Source organism: Homarus americanus, unplaced genomic scaffold, assembly GCF_018991925.1.
Source record: "Homarus americanus isolate GMGI-L3 unplaced genomic scaffold, GMGI_Hamer_2.0 scaffold11426, whole genome shotgun sequence".
Lineage (NCBI taxonomy): Eukaryota > Metazoa > Arthropoda > Malacostraca > Decapoda > Nephropidae > Homarus > Homarus americanus.
In genome coordinates this window covers 14633-34614 of record NW_024749217.1, presented here as the reverse complement: position 1 = coordinate 34614, position 19982 = coordinate 14633, and the positions used below count along the sequence as shown (strand labels likewise).

Sequence of the window (19982 nt, the reverse complement as noted above, 5' to 3'; positions counted from 1 at the left end):
AAGAAGAAAGCGGGGGCCCAGCGGGAACTTCGCATTCTAAAGAACGGCTGGTTTAAAAATAAAGCGTGTGAAACACAAAAATTTGCAGATCATCACAAGATGCACGAATTTTTCAATTCCACTAAAACATTTTATGGGCCATTCCCTCCGCTCATCCTATGGTAACTCCATAATTAAAGACGATGAAGGCCTCCTTCAGCACTGGAAAGAGCACTACCATTCACTGCTCAACCGAAACACTGATATGGATGTCCTGACTACCCAGCAGGTCCCTCAGCATCCAGAGCTGACCCACCTCAGTTATCCTCCATCCCTGGATGAGGTAGGTACTGCCATCAAACAGATGAAAAATAACAAAGCCTCAGGTCCCGATGAAATCCTAGCCGAGGTGTATAAAGCAGGAGGACCTCTGCTTACCAGCCGTCTCCAATCTCTCATGGAGAATATATGGGAAAAGGAGGAAATCCCCCAAGCTCTTAAAGACGCCTCCATCGTCAATATTTATAAGAACAAGGGTAACCGGTCAAACTGTGGCAACTACCGTGGGATCTTGCTGCTGTCCTTAGCTGGCAAGATTATCGCCCGAGTCCTCCTAAACAGACTTCTTCGTGAGGCGGAAAACTTCCTCCCAGAATCTCAAAATGGCTTTAGACCATCACGTGGCACCACTGACATGATCTTTGCTACCCGCCAGATACAGGAAAAGTACAGAGAACACCATCGTGAGCTGTACATGGCTTTCATCGACCTGACCAAGGCCTTCGACTCGGTCATCAGGAAAACCGTATGGCGGACCCTCAGCCGTTTTGCTGCTCACCAAAATTCATCGCCATTGTGAGGCAACTCCACAATGGGATGAACGGCAGTGTCCTGCACAATGGCACCCAGTTTGAGTTCTTCCCCATCCAAAAGGGGGTTAAACAAGGATGTGTACTGGCACCAATTCTCTTTTCCATTTTCTTGGCTGCCTTCCTTTCTCGTGCCAGTGCCAATTTAGCCGGCGGGGTGGTTAGCGAGTACCGGATGAAGGGTCTTTTCAACATAAGACGACTTCAGGCAAGAACAAAGGTGTCGGCAGCTTCCATTTCTGAACTTCAGTATGCAGACGACCTCACCCTTGTTGCTCACACTGAACGCGACCTACAGGAAATCCTGAACACGCACGCAGATGCGTATACACACTTCGGCCTTGAGGTGAATGTACGTAAGACTCAAATTCTCTTTCAACCTGCCCCTGGTTCAAACACATCTCCATCATCCATCCGCCTTAACGGTACTACCCTCTCTAATGTTACCCACTTTAGGTATCTCGGCTCCCACCTGTCCACCACCGTGGACATCGATGAAGAGATTCAGCATCGGATCAAATGTGCATCTCAAGCCTTTGGAAGACTCTGAAACCGTGTCTTCAGCTGTAGGGAGCTGAAATTATCTACAAAGTTGCACGTATATCGAGCAGTGGTCCTGCCCACCCTACTAAATGGCAGCGAGACATGGGTTACATACAGGAGGCACCGCACTTGAAAACTTTCACCAACGTAGTCTACGAGCTATCCTCTGAGTTTGCTGGGAAGACAAGAGAACAAATGCCAGTATTCTTTCTTACACCAACTGTAGGAGCATCGAGGCTACCATTATCCATGAACAACTACGCTGGACTGGCCATGTTACCTGCATGGACGACAGTAGACTGCCAAAGGAGCTACTTTGCAGTCACCTAACGAATAGTAAACGTAACGCCGGCGGGCAACTGAAAAGACGATTACTCCACATAGTAACGCTTCAGGAGCACCGCACGAGAAGGTGTCAATACTTTCGAGTTAGCCCAACTGTAAACCGAGGCAGACGAGCCCCAACGCCGGAAAGACGCTGCCAGCGCCCCTCCCTCACTCGATGTAGCCCTCCACATGTGCAACATCTGTGAACAACTCTGATGGTCCCGTATCGGACTCTTTAGTCACCCCAAAACTCACCAATGATGGTGACATCCTTAATAACTCATATCATTGTATCATAGCTGGAGGATCGTCTTACTCGACTCCGAGTGACAGCAAAGTAATAGTACTAGTAAATAGTGTGTGTGTGTGTGTGTGTGTGTGTGTGTATGTGTGTGTGTGTGTGTGTGTGTGTACAATTATATGTCTCCCTAATCAATTAAATTATTTCCCAGACTGGATTAAATTCCATCTTTTTCAAATATTCATCAGATCTCTGTAATAAACCTCATAAGTGTCTCTGTAATGCAAGAGACACGTGGGAACTTGTGGTGACGCTGGACGGTGAGATGCAAATGTGGAGAGATTAAGAGAAATGGAGAGAAACTAACATCAACAAACGAAAAGAAAGTGAGAGAGAGAGAGACAGACAGACTAACAAATCAAAACGAGTGACACAATATCCTTAAAACAGCAGAAACTATAACCTCTTTCCACATCCACGCCCACACACCCACGCCCACACACCCACGCCCACACACCCACGGCCACACCTTTCCGTTACAAGGAGAATATAATTTTCTCTCACTCCAGAGGCCTCGATATTTTTGGGTGCAGACCAACAGCAGAACCTGGAAGGAACCGCGCTGTCGAAAGATTCCAGTGCTGTGGGCGGGCTTCAGCTGTCGATCCCTTTAGAACAGGGTTATTGATTTTCACTAATGCTGAGAGAGAGAGAGAGAGAGAGAGAGAGAGAGGCTATGTGTCGTTTTCTTTGATGTGGGGGAGGGGGGCGAGATATAAGACCTAGTAGGGTCTCTCATTATGTCATACCACACACTCACCATTCCATACATAGGTAAACATACACATCATACATCCAGCATACATACACACAGGGGCCTGAGAGGTTTACGGCGTATTTTTCCTTATTGTATTTAACCTCGTGTGTGATAAGTGACTCCAAAGCCCACGTGACTGGCACCATTGGCTAACTGGCGTTGGGCTGACTGGTAAAAACTCCTCAAACTTAACTGTATGAGTGACCAATTTACTCATTAACTCTATCTGTTGTGCTGTCATGGAAGAATTAAAATGTCTCTTGAAGATAATCCTGTCCAACTCCTCACACCAAGACTTAACATTCTCCCACGGGTGAACAAAAAGTATTACACAATGCTTCGTCCCCAACACCCGCGCTAATGGATGCAAATCTTCCTCTGTACTCGATTAGAGATTGCACCGGTCTCTCTCTCTCTCTCTCTCTCTCTCTCTCTCTCTCTCTCTCTCTCTCTCTCTCTTATACACGTTCCCCCACACTGAAACCCGTGTTTTCAATTCTCCAGCTTAATTCGATAAAGATGTAATTGATGTTTACATAGTGGACCGCCGCCCTTCCTCCCCTCTGCCTAATCAGCTGATCGAGACCTTTAAATGGGAATCAGATGACGGTGTTGTGGGTGTGTGACGTGACCCAAGGAAGGGTTGGTAGAGAGAGAGAGAGAGAGCAGCCAGGAAAGGGTCTCTCTCACAAACAACCTGAAGTCAACATTGCCACCATCACAGGACACATCACATGGATTCATTTGATGCCGAGAGAGAAAAAATATATATTTCATAAACGGTGAATACAGTTTTTGTGACGTCGGAATACATTTACATAGATATTTCATCATTTTCCCGGTGTCTCTCTCTAGCTTCTCTCTCTCTCCTGTGTGTTTTTTATCCGTCCGTACTATGTGTTTGGTGTTGGTTATTTGTCAGGGTTCGGCTAGATAATAGGTTTTGAGTTTTTGGAATTTCGGGGATGGGTGGGTGGGAAGGTGGGTGGGTGGGTGGAGGTCGGTGGGTTGGTGGTGGAGGTCGCAGGGTTCGTGGGTGGAGGAGGGTGGTTCGTAAGAGGAGGAGGCGTTCGTGGTTGACCGGGGTTGGGGGGTTGATGGGGAAGGGAGAAGGGTCATCACTTGATTTTTTTTAGTGACTCGTAATTTGTTATTATTATTATTATTATTATTATTATTATTATTATTATTATTATTATTATTATTATTATTATTATTATTATTAATATTATTATTATTATTATTTAAGGATTCGGATGGTGCTTTTTTATTAATTTATTTTGGGGAATTTTTCCATATTTATTTTTTTCACTGTAGAATTTATATGTAATTTTTTTTTCTGTTTGTTGTGCCAGGGCTTTATTTGTTTATTTTGTTTATAGTTTTTTTATTCTCTTATGCTGTGATAGAGAGAACAACACGAAGTACGTCTCCTGGAAGTCTTGTTGAGCTTTGAGGCTTTGAAAAATAAAATAAATTACCGAGTGTGTGAAAAATTTACCATACGAATCATTGAAAATTTTTAGGGTACCAATCTTTGAAAGGTCCAGAGAGAAGGATTCACCTATCGAATCACTGAGAATCCGGTCTATAGAATGTACTGCAATAAAAATAGTACTCAGCAAATGACTGGCTAATCCCCTGAGTCCAAGATTAATATGGGTCACTAGCTTTGGTTCATGTTCGACTGATTGTATTGTTCCGAAGAGTAGTTTAATTACTGCGTGAGGACTGTTAACATACGTAGAGACAGGTAGATAAACAGATAGGTATGTAGACAGGCAAGTAGGTAGATAGATAGACAGGCAGACAAATACGTAAGAGACAGACAGACAGACAGACAGACAGACAGACAGACACATCTAACACCCATCTAACACTAACACGTCTCTAACACGTCTCTAACACGTCTCATGTCTCTTATCAGCCGTGGTGGTCAGTGGCGAGGGTCACACGGCCACTAACAAGGGGGGATAATTGGGTGGTTCATGACTCGTGTGACCCAATACTCGATACTAAAGAACGGTGGTCTTATTGTGTGTGTGTGTGTGTGTGTGTGTGTGTGTGTGTGTGTGTGTGTGTGTGTGTGTGTGTTTGTTTGTGTGTTTGTGTCTGTGTTTATGTGTATGTGTGCATGTGTGTGATTATGTTTATCATACATACATACATACATACACGAACATGGTAGAACCAATAACACCTTTACATCACTTGTTTGTATAATCCTATATCCAAACATATGATTTATGCATAGAAATTAAATGCCTGCTATATACACACACACACACACACACACACACACACACACACACCACGTCATGTATCCAAACACACTCTCTGATTTAAGCTCTCGTCAGCTAAAAGGTTTGTACAGGAATAATAATAATATGTTAAAAAGTATTTTTAATTTAATTCCAGTGACTGCATAATGTGTCAACTTGTGTGGTAATGTTGTTTGTATATTTATGATAAGGGAGCAAAGTTACCATATATTAGTTTTAAAGGTATTAGTCTCTTAATAAGGTGTTTATATTTTAATTTAACCTCGGTCTTATATTAGTGATTTGTGTATAAAAGTCGCCAGGTGTAATGAGCGCCACCTGTTGGGAGACTCAGTAACTACAGTGTTGTTTACCTTGTGACTGTAAGTTAAAAATCATAACTGAACCAGAGGACTCACAGGGATACACACTTATTGGGGTGACTTTACAGCAACACCAGGGAACGATGGAATAGAAAACGAGCGATAACCTCGACCATTTCATGTATCGGCTCGGTTAGGTTAGGTTACGTTACGTTACGTTAGGTTTGGTTTTCGTTTAATGTTTCATATTCTTTCGGAAGTCTGGGGTCTCGATAATTTTTGGACTGGCTGTACCGTCACTGATGCTCTAAAACAGTGGGCTGTGTCAAGGCTATGTTGCATAATGGACCTTGGTGTATTTGCATGTGTGTGTGTGTGTGTGTGTGTAAATTTATTGGATGTATTTATACGCTAGTGTGTGTTTGTGTATTAATCTTGATTAGGGTTTCTGTCATAAAAACCGTTCACACACACACACACACACACACACACACACACACACACACATAAACACACACACACACACACACACACACACACACACACACACACACACACACACACACACACACACACACACACACATAAACACACACACACACACACACACACACACACACACACACACACACACACACACACACACACACACACACACACATAAAACACACACACACACACACACACACACACACACACACACACACACACAGACACACACAGACACACACACACACATAAACACACACACACACACACACACACACACACACACACACATAAACACACACACACACACACACACACACACACACACACACACAGACACACACATAAACACACACACACACACACACACACACACACACACACACACACACACACACACACACACAGACACACACATAAACACACACACACACACACACACACACACACACACACACACTCACACACACATACGCTCGGAAACAAAATCAATCCAATGTTTTACCTCAAGATAAAAGCGGTTGTCAGTTTGTCAATTTCAATTATATTCCCTTCTTACCTGAGCGACCCTTGACCTGATTCTTGTTTAGTCTTAAGGCTGTTGTCTGTCTGTTAATCATCGTCGTCATCTTCATCATCATCATCATCATCATCATCATCATCATTATCATCATCATCATCATCATCATCCTTTTCATTACTGTTATTATTGTCATTATTTTCGTCATTCTATAGATTAATTTCTAATTCTTCTAAGACAAGTTTTTATGCAAATTATTTTTCCTTGCTCCTTTTTCTATTCTTTATTATTTTTTTAAATCTTTATTCCTCTCGTCTGTTATTGTAGGTTATTTCTTCTTCTTCTCTCCTACTTTACTATGATTTATTATCATTATTATCTCCTGCCATCGCTATTACTCTGCTTTATTTCCCTTACATCATTTAATATTTATTCATCTATAATTTATTCCTTCATTTTCTTTTATTTTTATTTACTCGATTTCTTTTTATTATTCCTCGTTTAATTTCTCTTTGCACCTATTTATTCTCTCTTCGTATATTTTATTATTATATTCTTCATTTTCTCATTTATTCTAATTTATTACTAATCCAACGTAATTTAATTCTTCCCCGTCTCGTTTAATTTAATTTATTTTTCAATTAAAACTTAATTTTTTCTGTGATTGTGTCCGCATTATTTTTTTTTTAGTAGAGGGAGGAAGAGAAGGGAGGAAGGGGAGGAAGAGGATGAGGAAGGGGGAGAGGAGGAGGAGGAGTATGAAGAAGGATGAAGAGGACGAGGAGGAGAAAGGGGAGGGGAAGGAGTTGGAAGAGGAAGAGGGGAAGAAAGTGGAGGAAGAGGATGGAGAAAGAAGAATAAGAGGTGGGGAAGAGGAGGAGGAGGAGGAGGAGGGGAGTAGAAGCAAGGAGGGAGATACGGAGGAAGAGGAAGGTAAAGTGGAAGGGCGGTAGGGAGGGACGGAGAGGTAAAGAGGGAGGGTAAGGGAGGATAACGAAGAAGACAGGGTGAGGTAAAGAGGGAGGATATAGGAGAAGGGAGGGAGGGTAAGGGAGAGTAAATAGAGAGGGTAAAAGGGAGGGTAAATAGGGAGGGGAGTGGCTTGTGGGGATTTATGAAGCTCACTAAGTCCTAAGATGGAAAGAGTCCGGGCAGGATCTCTCTCTCTCTCTCTCTCTCTCTGTCTGAGGAGAGAGAGAGAGAGTCCAGACTGTCGAGGAAGACGGGATGGAAGGAGGAACGAAGGAGGGACGAAGGAGGAGGAGCCTGAAGGAGGTAAATTAGCGAGTGGGTGAGATACGGTGGATGAGGGAGGCGGGGCTGATCATGGTGACGTATTGAGATGGCCCAGGGAGAGGGAGGGAGGGAGGGAGGGTAGGGAGCAGGGGATGAGGGAGGGAGGGAGAGAAGAAGAGTAGGAGAAGATGGATAGAAGGGAGAAGCGGGATAGGAGGGAGAGAAAATGAAGGTTAGGTATTTCATCCAGTGCTGTACAAGTGTCGAGACCCCACAAGACGTCGGGTACAGTGGCTGGGTCGACTCAATGCAGCAGGCGGTGACCTCTGGAGGGTGACTAAAGTAAACATGACTAGGTGACAGAGCTGCCGTGGCCCGCTCTGGTGATCAATGTATGTTAGGATGGTTACTGTTGATGGTGGTTAATGCCCCAGTGAGAGAGAGAGAGAGAGAGAGAGAGAGAGAGAGAGAGAGAGGAAAGGAGAGAAATATTGAGAGAGGAGAAGGAATAATATGGATGAAAGAGGAGGGAGAAAGAAGTAAGGAGGAAGAAACTGTTCAGGAAGGAGGGAGGGAAGGAAGAATTGAAGAGGAAGATGGCAGGAAAGGACGAGAAAAAAGATAAAAGAAAAATGAAACAAGGAAAGGGGGAACACAGATAGGAAAGGAAATTGACTTGGAATAAGGAAGGAGAGAAAAGGAAGAGGGAGGAAAGGAGGAGGTAGTGAAGATGTAGAAACTCTCTACTGAAGTGAGACAAGTTACCTGAGAGAGAGAGAGAGAGAGGGGGGGGAGAAGGGAGAAGAGAAGGAAGGAGGAAGGTAAACAGAGAAGGAAGAGAGAGAAGAAGAGAAGGATTAGGCAAACGAATGTAGGAGGAAAAGAAAGAAGAAGGAAGGGAAAAGAAGCATAAATAGAGAATGACTAAGGAAGGATAAAGTTGGAAAGGGAGAGAAAGAGAGAGAGAGAGGGGGGGGAAATTAAAGAAAAGAGAATAAGATAAAAGAAAGAAGGAAGGAAGGAATCAACGAAAGATAAACAAGAGATATACATACCGACAGACATATTCTAATAATCCCAGCTCAAAATAGAGGTCTCAGAAAATGAAGAAAAAAGAGCATTCAATGTCCCTAGGAGACGTGACCCAGCAGCTGCGGCGGTGCTGTGAGAAGCCGCATATGTGACGGGGCTGCGGGAGGCTATGGTTGTATTATGCTGCGGAAGGTGGTGGTGGTGGTGGTGAGCAACCTTGGACACTTGCCGCACTGGGATTCATTTACAAGTGCAGCGACATGTTCCTGAGAGAGACAATGAGAGACATTTGGCGGATGAGAGAGAGAGAGAGAGAGGGAGAGAGAGAGCTGAGATTGCCATCCTCAATACAGAGTTAAACCTGAATATATCATCACTAGTCACTCTCTCTCTCTCTCTCTCTCTCTCTCTCTCTCTCTCTCTCTCTCTCTCTCTCTGGGTCAAGCTGGGGTCATGTTCTCACAGGTTTACGACGAACACGAATCGTTAAGAGGACACACAGCGCTGTTGGTAACACTTGTAGGGTTTAGTGTTGAGGATATCATTATTATTATTATTATCATTATTATTATTATCATTATTGTTGTTGTTGTTGTTGTTGCTCAGAAATCTCCTCTACTGTTATATGCAAAGAAATATTCGAAGTAGCACCAGTGTCCCTGTAGGATACGAACCCACAGTCTTCAGATATGTAATCGAGAACCTGACCACTGTACCACGCTGAGTTATGGTAACATTGTTTGAGGTCAGGTCATTTGTCAAAACCTTACCTGTGTCTCTCTGATAAATTACCTGTTGCTGCCCTCGATCCAGTTGGGTTTGGTTAGGTTAGGTTAGGTTAGGTCAGGTTAGGTTACATCACGTCAGGTTAGGATTGCGTCAAGTTAGATCACGTCAGGTCACCTCACGTCACGTCAGGACACGTCAGGTCAGGCTAGGTTATATAAACTGTTAGTATTGACCACGCCACCTGAGGCTCGTTTTTACCATTAAGAGAGACACCATCCCTTCAGGTAAACCAGGTATTAATTGCCGTTTATACCTGGGAACACCTGCTGCCTACCTCACCCACTTCCTGGTCATCGTCGGCGTCTCCTGCAGTATACAGAAGGGGTGTGTGTGTTGAGGGAGGAGTGAGTGTGTTGAGGGAGGAGCGAGTGTGTTGAGGGAGGAGCGAGTGTGTTGAGGGAGGAGTGAGTGTGTTGAGGGAGGAGTGAGTCAGTTGAGGGAGGAGTGAGTGTGTTGAGGGAGGAGTGAGTGTGTTGAGAGAGAAGTGAGTGTGTTGAGGGAGGAGGAGGCAAGGAGGGAGGAGGAGTGTGTTGAGGGAGGAGGAGTTTTGTTGAGGAGGAATGAGGCAAAGGAGAGAGGAGGAGGGTGTTGAGGGAGGAGGTGTGTTGAGAGAGGAGTGGAGGTGTTGAGGGAAGGAGTGAGTGTTGGAGAGAAGTGAGTTTGTTGGAGGAGGAGTGAGTGTGTTGGAGAGAGGAGGAGGTGTTGGAGAGAAGTGGGAGGTGTTGAGGGAGGAGGAGTGTGGGGCGGAGAGGAGTGAGCTGCTGGAGGGGAGGAGTGAGTGTGTTGAGGGAGGAGGAGTGTGTTGGAGAGAGGAGGAGGTTGAGAGAGAAGTGAGTGTGTTGGAGGGAGGGAGGAGTTTGTTGAGGGGAGTGAGGGTTGAGAGAGAAGGAGTGTGCGGAGGGAGGAGGGTGTGTTGAGAGAGGAGGAGGTGTTGAGGGAAGGAGTGAGGTGTTGAGAGAGAGGAGGAGTGTGTTGAGGAGAGGAGTGAGTGTGTTGGAGAGAGGAGGAGTGTGTTGGAGAGAAGAGGGAGAAGGTGTGTGTTGGAGGGGAAGGAGGAGTGTGTTGAGGGAGGAGTGAGTCTGTTGAGGGGAGGAGTGAGTGTGTTGAGAGAGAGTGTGTTGAGAGAGGAATGAGTGTGTTGAGAGAGGAATGAGTCAGTTGAAGGGAGGAGTGAGTGTGTTGAGGGAGGAGTGAGTGTGTTGAGAGATGAGTTAGTGTGTTGAGAGATGAGTGAGTCTGTTGAGAGAGGAGTGAGTGTATTGAAGGAGGAGTGAGTGTGTTGAGAGAGGAATGAATCAGTTGAAGGGAGGAGTGAGTGTGTTGAGGGAGGAGTGAGTGTGTTGAGGGAGGAGTGAGTGTGTTGAGGGAGTAGTGAGTGTGTTGAGAGAGGAGTGAGTGTGTTGTACCGCTTTGCCTGGCCTTCATCACACCTTAATGCAACAAGGACCTAGACGACCTGACACACACTGTTTGACGTCATATTTTTGCCTCACAAACAATAGCAATTGACTCTTTTTTTTTCTCTCTCTCTCTTCTTGTGTCTCTTATAACAACTAAAACGTTAACAATATATAGAATTTGTTTCAGTGTCTTTAATACTTCGTTTACCCTCGTATATAGCCAAATTATGCTTAAAGTTAGGTTAGGTTAGGTTGGGTCTAGGTTTGGTTGGGTTAGGTTGGGTTTAGGTTAGGTTGGGTTTAGGTTAGGTTGGGTTTAGGTTAGGTTGGGTTTAGGTTTGGTTGGATTAAGTTGGGTTAAGTTGGGTTAGGTTAGGTTAGGATGAAGTAACCTTACACAATACCGACATCCTAATTCGTTTTTATAGATTTTCCGGTGAACAACATTCCACGCTACAACATAACACTGAACTAAAATCCATACTAGGAAACAACACTTGTTTGAAATTCACAAAAGTGTAAATGTTTTTCATAGTGTGTCCGTCCGTCTGTGTGTGTCTCTCATTCTCTTTCGTTCTCACTCATTCCCAGTCGTATAACAAATATGATCATTCTTATATCGACAGTTTTACATATGACTGTTGACGAAACATATTGGTCGAAAGTGTGTGTGTGTGTGTGTGTGTGTGTGTGTGTGTGTGTGTGTGTGTGTGTGTGTGTGTGTGTGTGTGTGTGAGCCATTTACTTGCAATCATTATCTCCTTCTTCACGTTCGAGGGGTAGGGAGGGGAGCGAGAGGAGGAGAGACGGAAGGGAGAACGTGGGGGAGGAGAGGGGGGTAGAATAAGGAGTAATAGAGAGGAGGGTAAAGGAGAGGGGAGAAGAAGAAGGGAAGATTTTGCTAGGTAAGGATTTGTTGTGTGAGGGAAGAGAGGAAAGGGGGAGAGGAGAGAGAGGGAGGGAAATAGTAAAAGAGAGAGAGAAAGAGAAAAGATGGAAGAGAGAGAAAGAGAAGAGATGGAAGAGAGAGAGAAAGAGAAAAGATGGAAGAGATGGTAAATACAAGATGAATGAAGAGAAGGGAGAGATGAAGAGGAACGGGAGAAAAGAAGGGAAGGCAGAAGAGAAAAGAAAATAATAATAAGAAGAAGGGGTGAACTTAGGGAAACATTTCATCTAGAGGAAGAGAATAAGAGAAAGAAGGAGGATGAGTAAGTAAATAAGAGAGTGATGAAGGTGAAGAGGAGAAATGAAGATAAAGGGGAAGGAAGGAGAATAAGGGAGGGGGGAATAAAGGTGAAGAGACAGGAGGAAGGGGGATAGGAAGGAGGGGATAAAGGTGAAGAGGAAGAAGTGGAGGAAGGGGGGATTACAGACACGTCCAAGAGATTAATGAACACAAAAATGCTCTCGTAGGTATTGAAAGGAAGGAGGGGCGGATGTTGTGTGTGTGTGTGCTGAGGTCGTGATCCAGGTCCCCGAGGTTACTTCTTGTGTGTGTGTGTGTGTGTGTGTGTGTGTGTGTAATAGAGAAGCCGTGTACAGTCACCATGTGGAACTCACTATCCAGGGACCAGGGTCAAGGGCGGCTGGTTACAGAGAGTAAACAGGTTTTACTGTACCGATGCTTTTATATTTTTATAAACTTGTATAATTATTCTAAACTATAACTGTGGTCTACATTAGTTATACTCTACGTGTGATGATAATAATAATGACAATAATAATAATAATAATAAATTAATAATAATGATAACAACAATAATATAATAATAATAATAATAATAATAATAATAATAATAATAATAATAATAGTAATAGGCGGAACAAACATTTCCTTTGTTGAATATTTCACTTAAAATGTGACAAAAGAACGCATCTATTGACTACAGGCTCAGTGCAGTTCTGACGCCAGTATAACTAGTGTCTTCACCTCACCTACAGAACCTCGTTAGACAACAACAGGTAAAGACACTCACTTGACTGTCCTTTAAGAATCACAATTAAGAAATTTTAGAAAGCTAAATGTTGGCTTCATTTTTTTGTTCTAGATTTAATGAGCTATTTTTTTTTTTACTATAGGAATAATAAACATTCTCATAACGACTGTATATGATCGTTGGGTGGGATTCGAACCCGTTTGAGATGTAACGAAACACTATTCAGTTTTCATTTACTCCGACACAACTGTATTCGTTCTCCTCTGAATCAAAAGTCCGAGAGAAAACAAAATGTTCGACTGTTGGCATTCAGTTTTTTTTCGACCGCAGTTAACAGGCCAAAATTTTTTAGCAAAAATCTAGAGGTTTTGCTCAGCTTTCAATAATCCTCTTACGAAGGATGCACTGTATTGGAAACGCTGGCGATTTGCTTCTGAACTTGACGATCGAACGCAGTGTGAGGCGGGAGGGAAGTATCACTGTGACTGTTTATTTTATTGTATTTTCTCCAAACCCTTTATTCATTCTTTCTTTATCTGTTTCTTTCTTTTTTTACATTTGCTTGTCATTTTTCCTTTTACGTTTGTTGTGTATTTTTTGCCAGTGTTCGATTTCCCATCTTCGTTTTTATCGTTTTTATTTCTTCCATTTTTCTTTTTCTTCATGTTTGCATAGGTAGTAGGCAGCTACCAATCAGGGAGGTACTACCGCCTGGGAAGATATTGGCAGCATAATGTGTTGTCTATGGTAGACCCTGCTGCCATATGTGACCAAGTCCCAGGTCGCTGATCTGACTTTCTGCCTCATTTACACACAATTGCGGGATCTTAATTGTTTCTCTTACTTTGACAACACAACATACATACAGTATATTGTTTCTCGCTTTTGATTTAGTTTTTATTTTTGTTGTTATTATTATTATTATTATTATTATTATTATTATTATTATTTTATTATATTTTCGCCCCCAGGCCTTGATGTTCGGTGTTTTCCGTTTTGTAATTTTATTCTTTTGTATTATTATGTCAGGGTTTTTTATTGCAAATTTCTTCTTCTTCTTCTTCTTCTTCTTCTCAGTATTAATATTATTATTATTATTATTCCTAAAACTTTTATGAACACGACTATAGATTTTTAACGTATTTATTCGTTTATATTTTTTCCCCGGGATGAAAGGCGATCTATTTTTTGCTCTATTGTTTCCATCTGTCTGTCTGTCTGTCTCTCTTTGTGATTTATATGGTGTACGATTCATTTATCTTGATGCTCATTTGTTTTCCGTTTATTCTCTTTTTATACCTTCTGTCATTTATACTTTTTTATTAATTTATTGTTTTCTTGTGATTTTTTTATATATATTTTGTCATTTATATTTTTGATTGAATTTATTTTGTTATTATTTTTGGATTTTTTTTTTTAGTTATTGAAATAGTTAATAAATGATAACATGAGGTCATTATATGAATGATTTTACTTTTTTAATACAATTTGCGTTATAAAAGACTTTGCTGGATGGGATTTTGTCCGTTTTTTTTTATCGTGGTAAAGGGATTTTATTTTTCCAATAGGAGCTTGTCATTTTAGTCCTGTGGGAATGTTTCTTTTTTAATGGTATTTGTCTATTGCGGTTTTTGTCAACTGGGATATATATAATAGACTCTATAACTCCTGGGGCTATAATTGGTGTTCGTGCACAAAAGGTATATAATTACTGGAACTCTCTATCGTTCTGTTACATCTGTTCACATTTAATAAAGCGTCTGAGTTAAGTGGCTATAACACCTATTTAAAAAACACCACAATAATTAAAACACTAATATACATAAAACATTTGTAATTAAACTATCAAATGATACATTAATTAATTAATAGTTGTTTCTCATTAATTACTCTTCCCAGTTGCAGTTATATATGCAATTAATTATAGTAGTGTTAATACGTAATGATTTGTTTATAATGACGATGAATTATAGTGAGTATCAATCATAGTGATGTAATTAACGTTTATATGAGTGATAATAAGAATGATAATTAATGATGATGATGATAGTTATGTCATGATGGGAATAACAAGAATGATAAAATGTTGTGTGAATTAATTTTTTTTTTAACTTTCGATGAATGTTAAGGTTATTACTTTGATAATCATATTAACTGTTTAACGTAGAGGTTTGTGAAGAAAATTGTGAGGAAATGTAATAAGTTTAATTATTTTTTTAATTTTTTTCTCGCCGCTTCATAATATCTCTCTCTCTCTCTCTCTCTCTCTCTCTCTCTCTCTCTCTCTCTCTCTCTCTCTCTCTCTCTCTCTCTCTCTCACATAGGACAGGGTGATCGACACACACAATATAAACTATTCATTTCAGTATGTCAGTATCCACCGAAACTGACCAGCCAGGCTTATCAACCACCATGAGTAAGAATCATTGATGACTGGAGGTGTGTGTGTGGGGGGGGGGGCGGGGTGGTGGGTTCGTTGCTGTCACCGCCTTGTTACCTGCACCACGCAACACAGGTCAGCTCTTGTGAATGGAGACCTTGCATCAATGGCTGACCACTACTGCCACTTTAATATCGTGTTGGTAGAGACGATTTACTGCCTTTGTGGTGTATGGGATTTATAGTCAAAATATACATCCGTGTAATTTGACATATGCATCACTGTTAAGCGCGCTGATCAGATAAACTAGTTGACTTTGAATAAATGGAAATACGTTATGTTGAACAAAACTGTAGTTAATCATACTATTAACTTGCATTATTTCTATGCCAGCGTAAGCTAACCTAACCTAACCTAACCTAACCCTCCTAAACTTATTTTATATATAGTTTATGTTATGGTGGTAAATGATGCAATGAAAACAAAAAGGTTTTCATTAGAAAAAATTGTCGGTTGCATTTTAAGGTTTAATCGATCGATCATCTGTGTGTGTGTGTGTGTGTGTGTGTGTGTGTGTGTGTGTGTGTGTGTGTGTGACGTGGTAATGAATACAAAAGTGTGCACTACTGTTTATGTTCAACAAAAATAGGAATTATAATCCGGATTTTTTTCCTTTTCTGCTTTTTAGAAAATTGACAACAATAAAAGCGGAAAGAAGAAAATGAATGTTTGAGAGAATGACAACTATTGAACCCAAAATTACCAAGATATATTTACAGGAAGAACTATTGAACTCTCGATTTACAAGATAAAAAAAATATAAAAATGCCATTAAAGTCTCATAGATTAACATTTTGATTACTAAATTATTATACCGAGTGTCCCATGTTAGAAATTAGGGTAATAGTCTAGTTAACGATGCTTGAATGAATTACTCGCGTTTACACTCGTTAATTGCATTCTTCTCGTGAGTCTCTTTTGTGTTTGTTTCTGTGCCACTTCCTTAGTTTGTTCATGATTATACTTCCAAGTGTCTACATTTATAAGACATTTATAAAGCCTAGATTTACAAACCATTTACAATCTTAAATTTACAAGACGTCTCAAGAGTCATTATTTACAACCGTAATCGAGATTTACATGACCACTTAAACTCAGCATTTACAAACTTGGGGAGATTAATTTTACAGCACCACACTTGGGAGTCTAATTTACAAGAGGTTGGCCGAGCAGGTTGGCGGAAGACCTCTGCTGCATCTGAAAGGAGTTTGTTATGTAAATTAGATTACAGTATGGTCTCAGAGCTACACAGGCTGGAGGAATATATCTTAGGTATAGTGGAGGAAGAGAGCAGCAGCAGATTTTAAAGCTTTAATGAGTGGGAGACTTCTGGCAACTGTTTTAGAGAGAGAGGGAAAATTACGACTACACTAATTACTCGTTCTTGATTACCATAACAATACATACACACACACACACACACACACACTCACACACACACACACACACACACACACACACACACACACACACTTTCCTTCCCTACTTTAGCTGTTATCTCGATAGAGGGATGTACAGTAGGAATTTATGCATGTACTGTACTCCATAAGGCTCTTAATTGCAGTACAAGTTGACATTAGTTTGTAAGTAACCTGGATGTGTTTCTAAGCTCAGCGAGATTCTTTACCAATTACTGTGATTTTTATCTCCTCTGAAGTTTATGTCTTGCAGTATAATATTACCCTTGACGTGTGTGTGTGTTTGTGTCACTCCGGGTTGGTGGGGCGTCCTAGTAAGGGTGTTGCTGTCAGGTTAATGAAGAGGAACAGTAAGGTGAGACCCGTATAGTCATGGCATGTAAGGTATTAGAAATGTTTTGTAATGTGTAAATAACTGAAAAAATTTAAAAAGCTGTAGATTATTGAAGGTTATCGTGAAGGGATGCTGGTGGTTGATACGTATATCTTGACGAGCCAGAGTGCACGCGGGGGAAACGCTTGATCGATGCAAGTTAATGGAAAAAAAATGCATTTTATTTTTATTTTTTATCGAAACTGTAAAAATAAAAGTGAAATATATTTATATCATGGTGAATCAAGCGATACAGGTGGTGATGCCCCCTCCCCTCCCTTCCCTTACCCTCCCCCCTCCCTTACCCTCCCCCTCCCTTACCCTCCCTCCTCCCCTCCCTTACCCTCCCCCTCCCCTCCCTTACCCTCCCCACTCCCCTCCCCCTCCTCCTTACCCTCCCCTCCCTCCCACCTTACCCTCCCACCCCCTCCTCCTTGCCTCCCCTCCTCATACCCTCCCGCCCCCTCCTTACCCTCCCTCCTCCCTCCCTTACCCTCACCCTCCCCTCCTCCCCCTCCCTCCACTTACCCTCCTCCCTCCCTTACCTCCCCTCCCTCCCTTGCCTCCCCTCCCTCATGCCCTCCCCTCCCCTCCCTTACCCTCCCTCCCTCCCTCCATACCTCCCCTCCCTTACCCTCCGCCCCCCTTCCTCCTTACCTTCCCCTCCCCTCCTTACCCTCCCCTCCTTACCCTCCTCCCTTACCCTCCCCGCCCCCTCCCTCCTTACCCTCCCCTCCTCCTTCCTCCTCCTCCCCTCCCTTACCCTCCCCTCCTTACCTCCCGCCCCCTTCCCTCCATACCCTCCCTCCCTCCCTTACCCTCCCCTCCCTCCCTTACCCTCCCTCTCCTCCCTCCCTAACCTCCCCCTCCCTTACCCCTCCCTCCTTACCCTCCTCGCCCCTTCCTCCTTACCCCCCTCTCCCATCCACCCACCCTCGCCCCTCCCTTACCCTCCCCTCCCCTCCCTTACCCTTAAAAAATATTTGTAAAAATATTTGTAGTCTTAGGAAAAAAAAAATGTGCGTGTATCCCGTAAAAGCTTTTGAAAACATAAAGTTGATAGTTCAGCTTTTATTTATTTTTTTTCCACCTGTTGTTAATCGTCAGTTTCATCCAATAAGTGTTGTACTATAAAGTGTTGTAAGTTTGGTTGTTTTTACAGTTTCCTGGTTGTATATATTTTATTGACTTTTAATGATATATTGAATAGTTGTTAAAGAAAATGGAATATGCTGGGGAAACAAATATGGTATAATTTTTCTTATTTGGGATATTTATTAATTATTTCCTATCATTTTCCTCGTCAGGTATTAAGTCTCTCTCTCTCTCTCTCTCTCTCTCTCTCAGTCTCTCTCTCTCTCTCTCATGGAAAATTCTCTCACAGGGTCAATTAGTCAGTGAATCAATTAACGAGGCAATTAGATAACCCCAAAACGACCCTAGAGCTTTCTTAAACAGATAACACAAAAAATAAACCGTTTAATAAGCAATAATAAACAAAACAAGTGATGGTATGGGTATGATATAATACGTAGTAAAAGAAGGAATAGGCAAAGAGAAATTACTATGAGTGTTCTTAGAAAAATGTGTTTGTGTCCAAGATTATTGATGGGGGTACAGTCAACATCGCGAATACAGGGAATCAATGTGGATATTTCAGTGGGGTTATTTTGTATTATGTATTCTGTTAATAGTGATCTCTAGTGTTGTTCTGTTAGTGGCGTCATCTGTTGTTCTGTTAGTGGCGTCATCTGTTGTTCTGTTAGTGGCGTCATCTGTTGTTCTGTTAGTGACATCATCTGTTGTTCTGTTACTGGCGTCATCTGTTGTTCTGTTAGTGGCGTTATCTGTTGTTCTGTTAGTGGCGTCATCTGTTGTTCTGTTAGTGGCGTCATCTGTTGTTCTGTTAGTGGCGTCATCTGTGGTTCTGTTAGTGGCGTCATCTGTTGTTCTGTTACTGGCGTCATCTGTTGTTCTGTTACTGGCGTCATCTGTTGTTCTGTTACTGGCGTCATCTGTTGTTCTGTTAGTGACATCATCTGTTGTTCTGTTACTGGCGTCATCTGTTGTTCTGTTACTGGCGTCATATGTTGTTCTGTTACTGGCGTCATCTGTTGTTCTGTTAGTGGCGTCATCTGTTGTTCTGTTAGTGGCGTTATCTGTTGTTCTGTTAGTGGCGTCATCTATTGTTCTGTTACTGGCGTCATCTATTGTTCTGTTAGTGGCGTCATCTGTTGTTCTGTTAGTGGTGTCATCTGTTGTTCTGTTACTGGTGTCATCTGTTGTTCTGTTACTGGCGTCATCTATTGTTCTGTTAGTGGTGTCATCTATTGTTCTGTTAGTGGCGTCATCTATTGTTCTGTTACTGGCGTCATCTGTTGTTCTGTTACTGGTGTCATCTGTTGTTCTGTTAGTGGCGTCATCTATTGTTCTGTTACTGGCGTCATCTATTGTTCTGTTAGTGGTGTCATCTATTGTTCTGTTAGTGGCGTCATCTATTGTTCTGTTACTGGCGTCATCTGTTGTTCTGTTACTGGTGTCATCTGTTGTTCTGTTAGTGGCGTCATCTGTTGTTCTGTTAGTGGCGTCATCTATTGTTCTGTTAGTGGCGTCATCTGTTGTTCTGTTACTGGCGTCATCTATTGTTCTGTTAGTGGTGTCATCTATTGTTCTGTTAGTGGCGTCATCTATTGTTCTGTTACTGGCGTCATCTATTGTTCTGTTACTGGCGTCATCTGTTGTTCTGTTATGGCGTCATCTAATAGTTCTTGTTAGTGGCGTCATCTGTTGTTCGGCAATGGCGTCATCTGTGGTTCTGTTACTGGCGTCATATGTTGTTCTGTTACGGGCGTCATATGTTGTTCTGTTACGGGCGTCATCTGTTGTTCTGTTACTGGCGTCATATGTTGTTCTGTTACTGGTGTCATCTGTTGTTCTGTTAGTGGCGTCATCTATTGTTCTGTTACTGGCGTCATCTGTTGTTCT

General features: G+C 42.1%; 1 protein-coding gene across 1 annotated transcript; it reads right to left on the bottom strand.

Moving 5' to 3' along the window:
- Positions 1 to 18697: 18697 nt before the first annotated feature.
- On the bottom strand, positions 18698 to 19180 carry LOC121853316 (glutenin, low molecular weight subunit-like). The gene has a single exon (XM_042347368.1). The coding sequence runs from the start codon at positions 19178 to 19180 to the stop codon at positions 18698 to 18700; it is 483 nt and encodes a 160-aa protein (XP_042203302.1).
- Between the last annotated feature and the right edge of the window lie 802 nt (positions 19181 to 19982).

What these genes read in the sequence shown, in the direction of transcription:
- LOC121853316 (XM_042347368.1), bottom strand. Translation starts at nt 19,180, where the DNA reads ATGACGCCACTAACAGAACAACAGATAACGCCACTAACAGAACAACAG.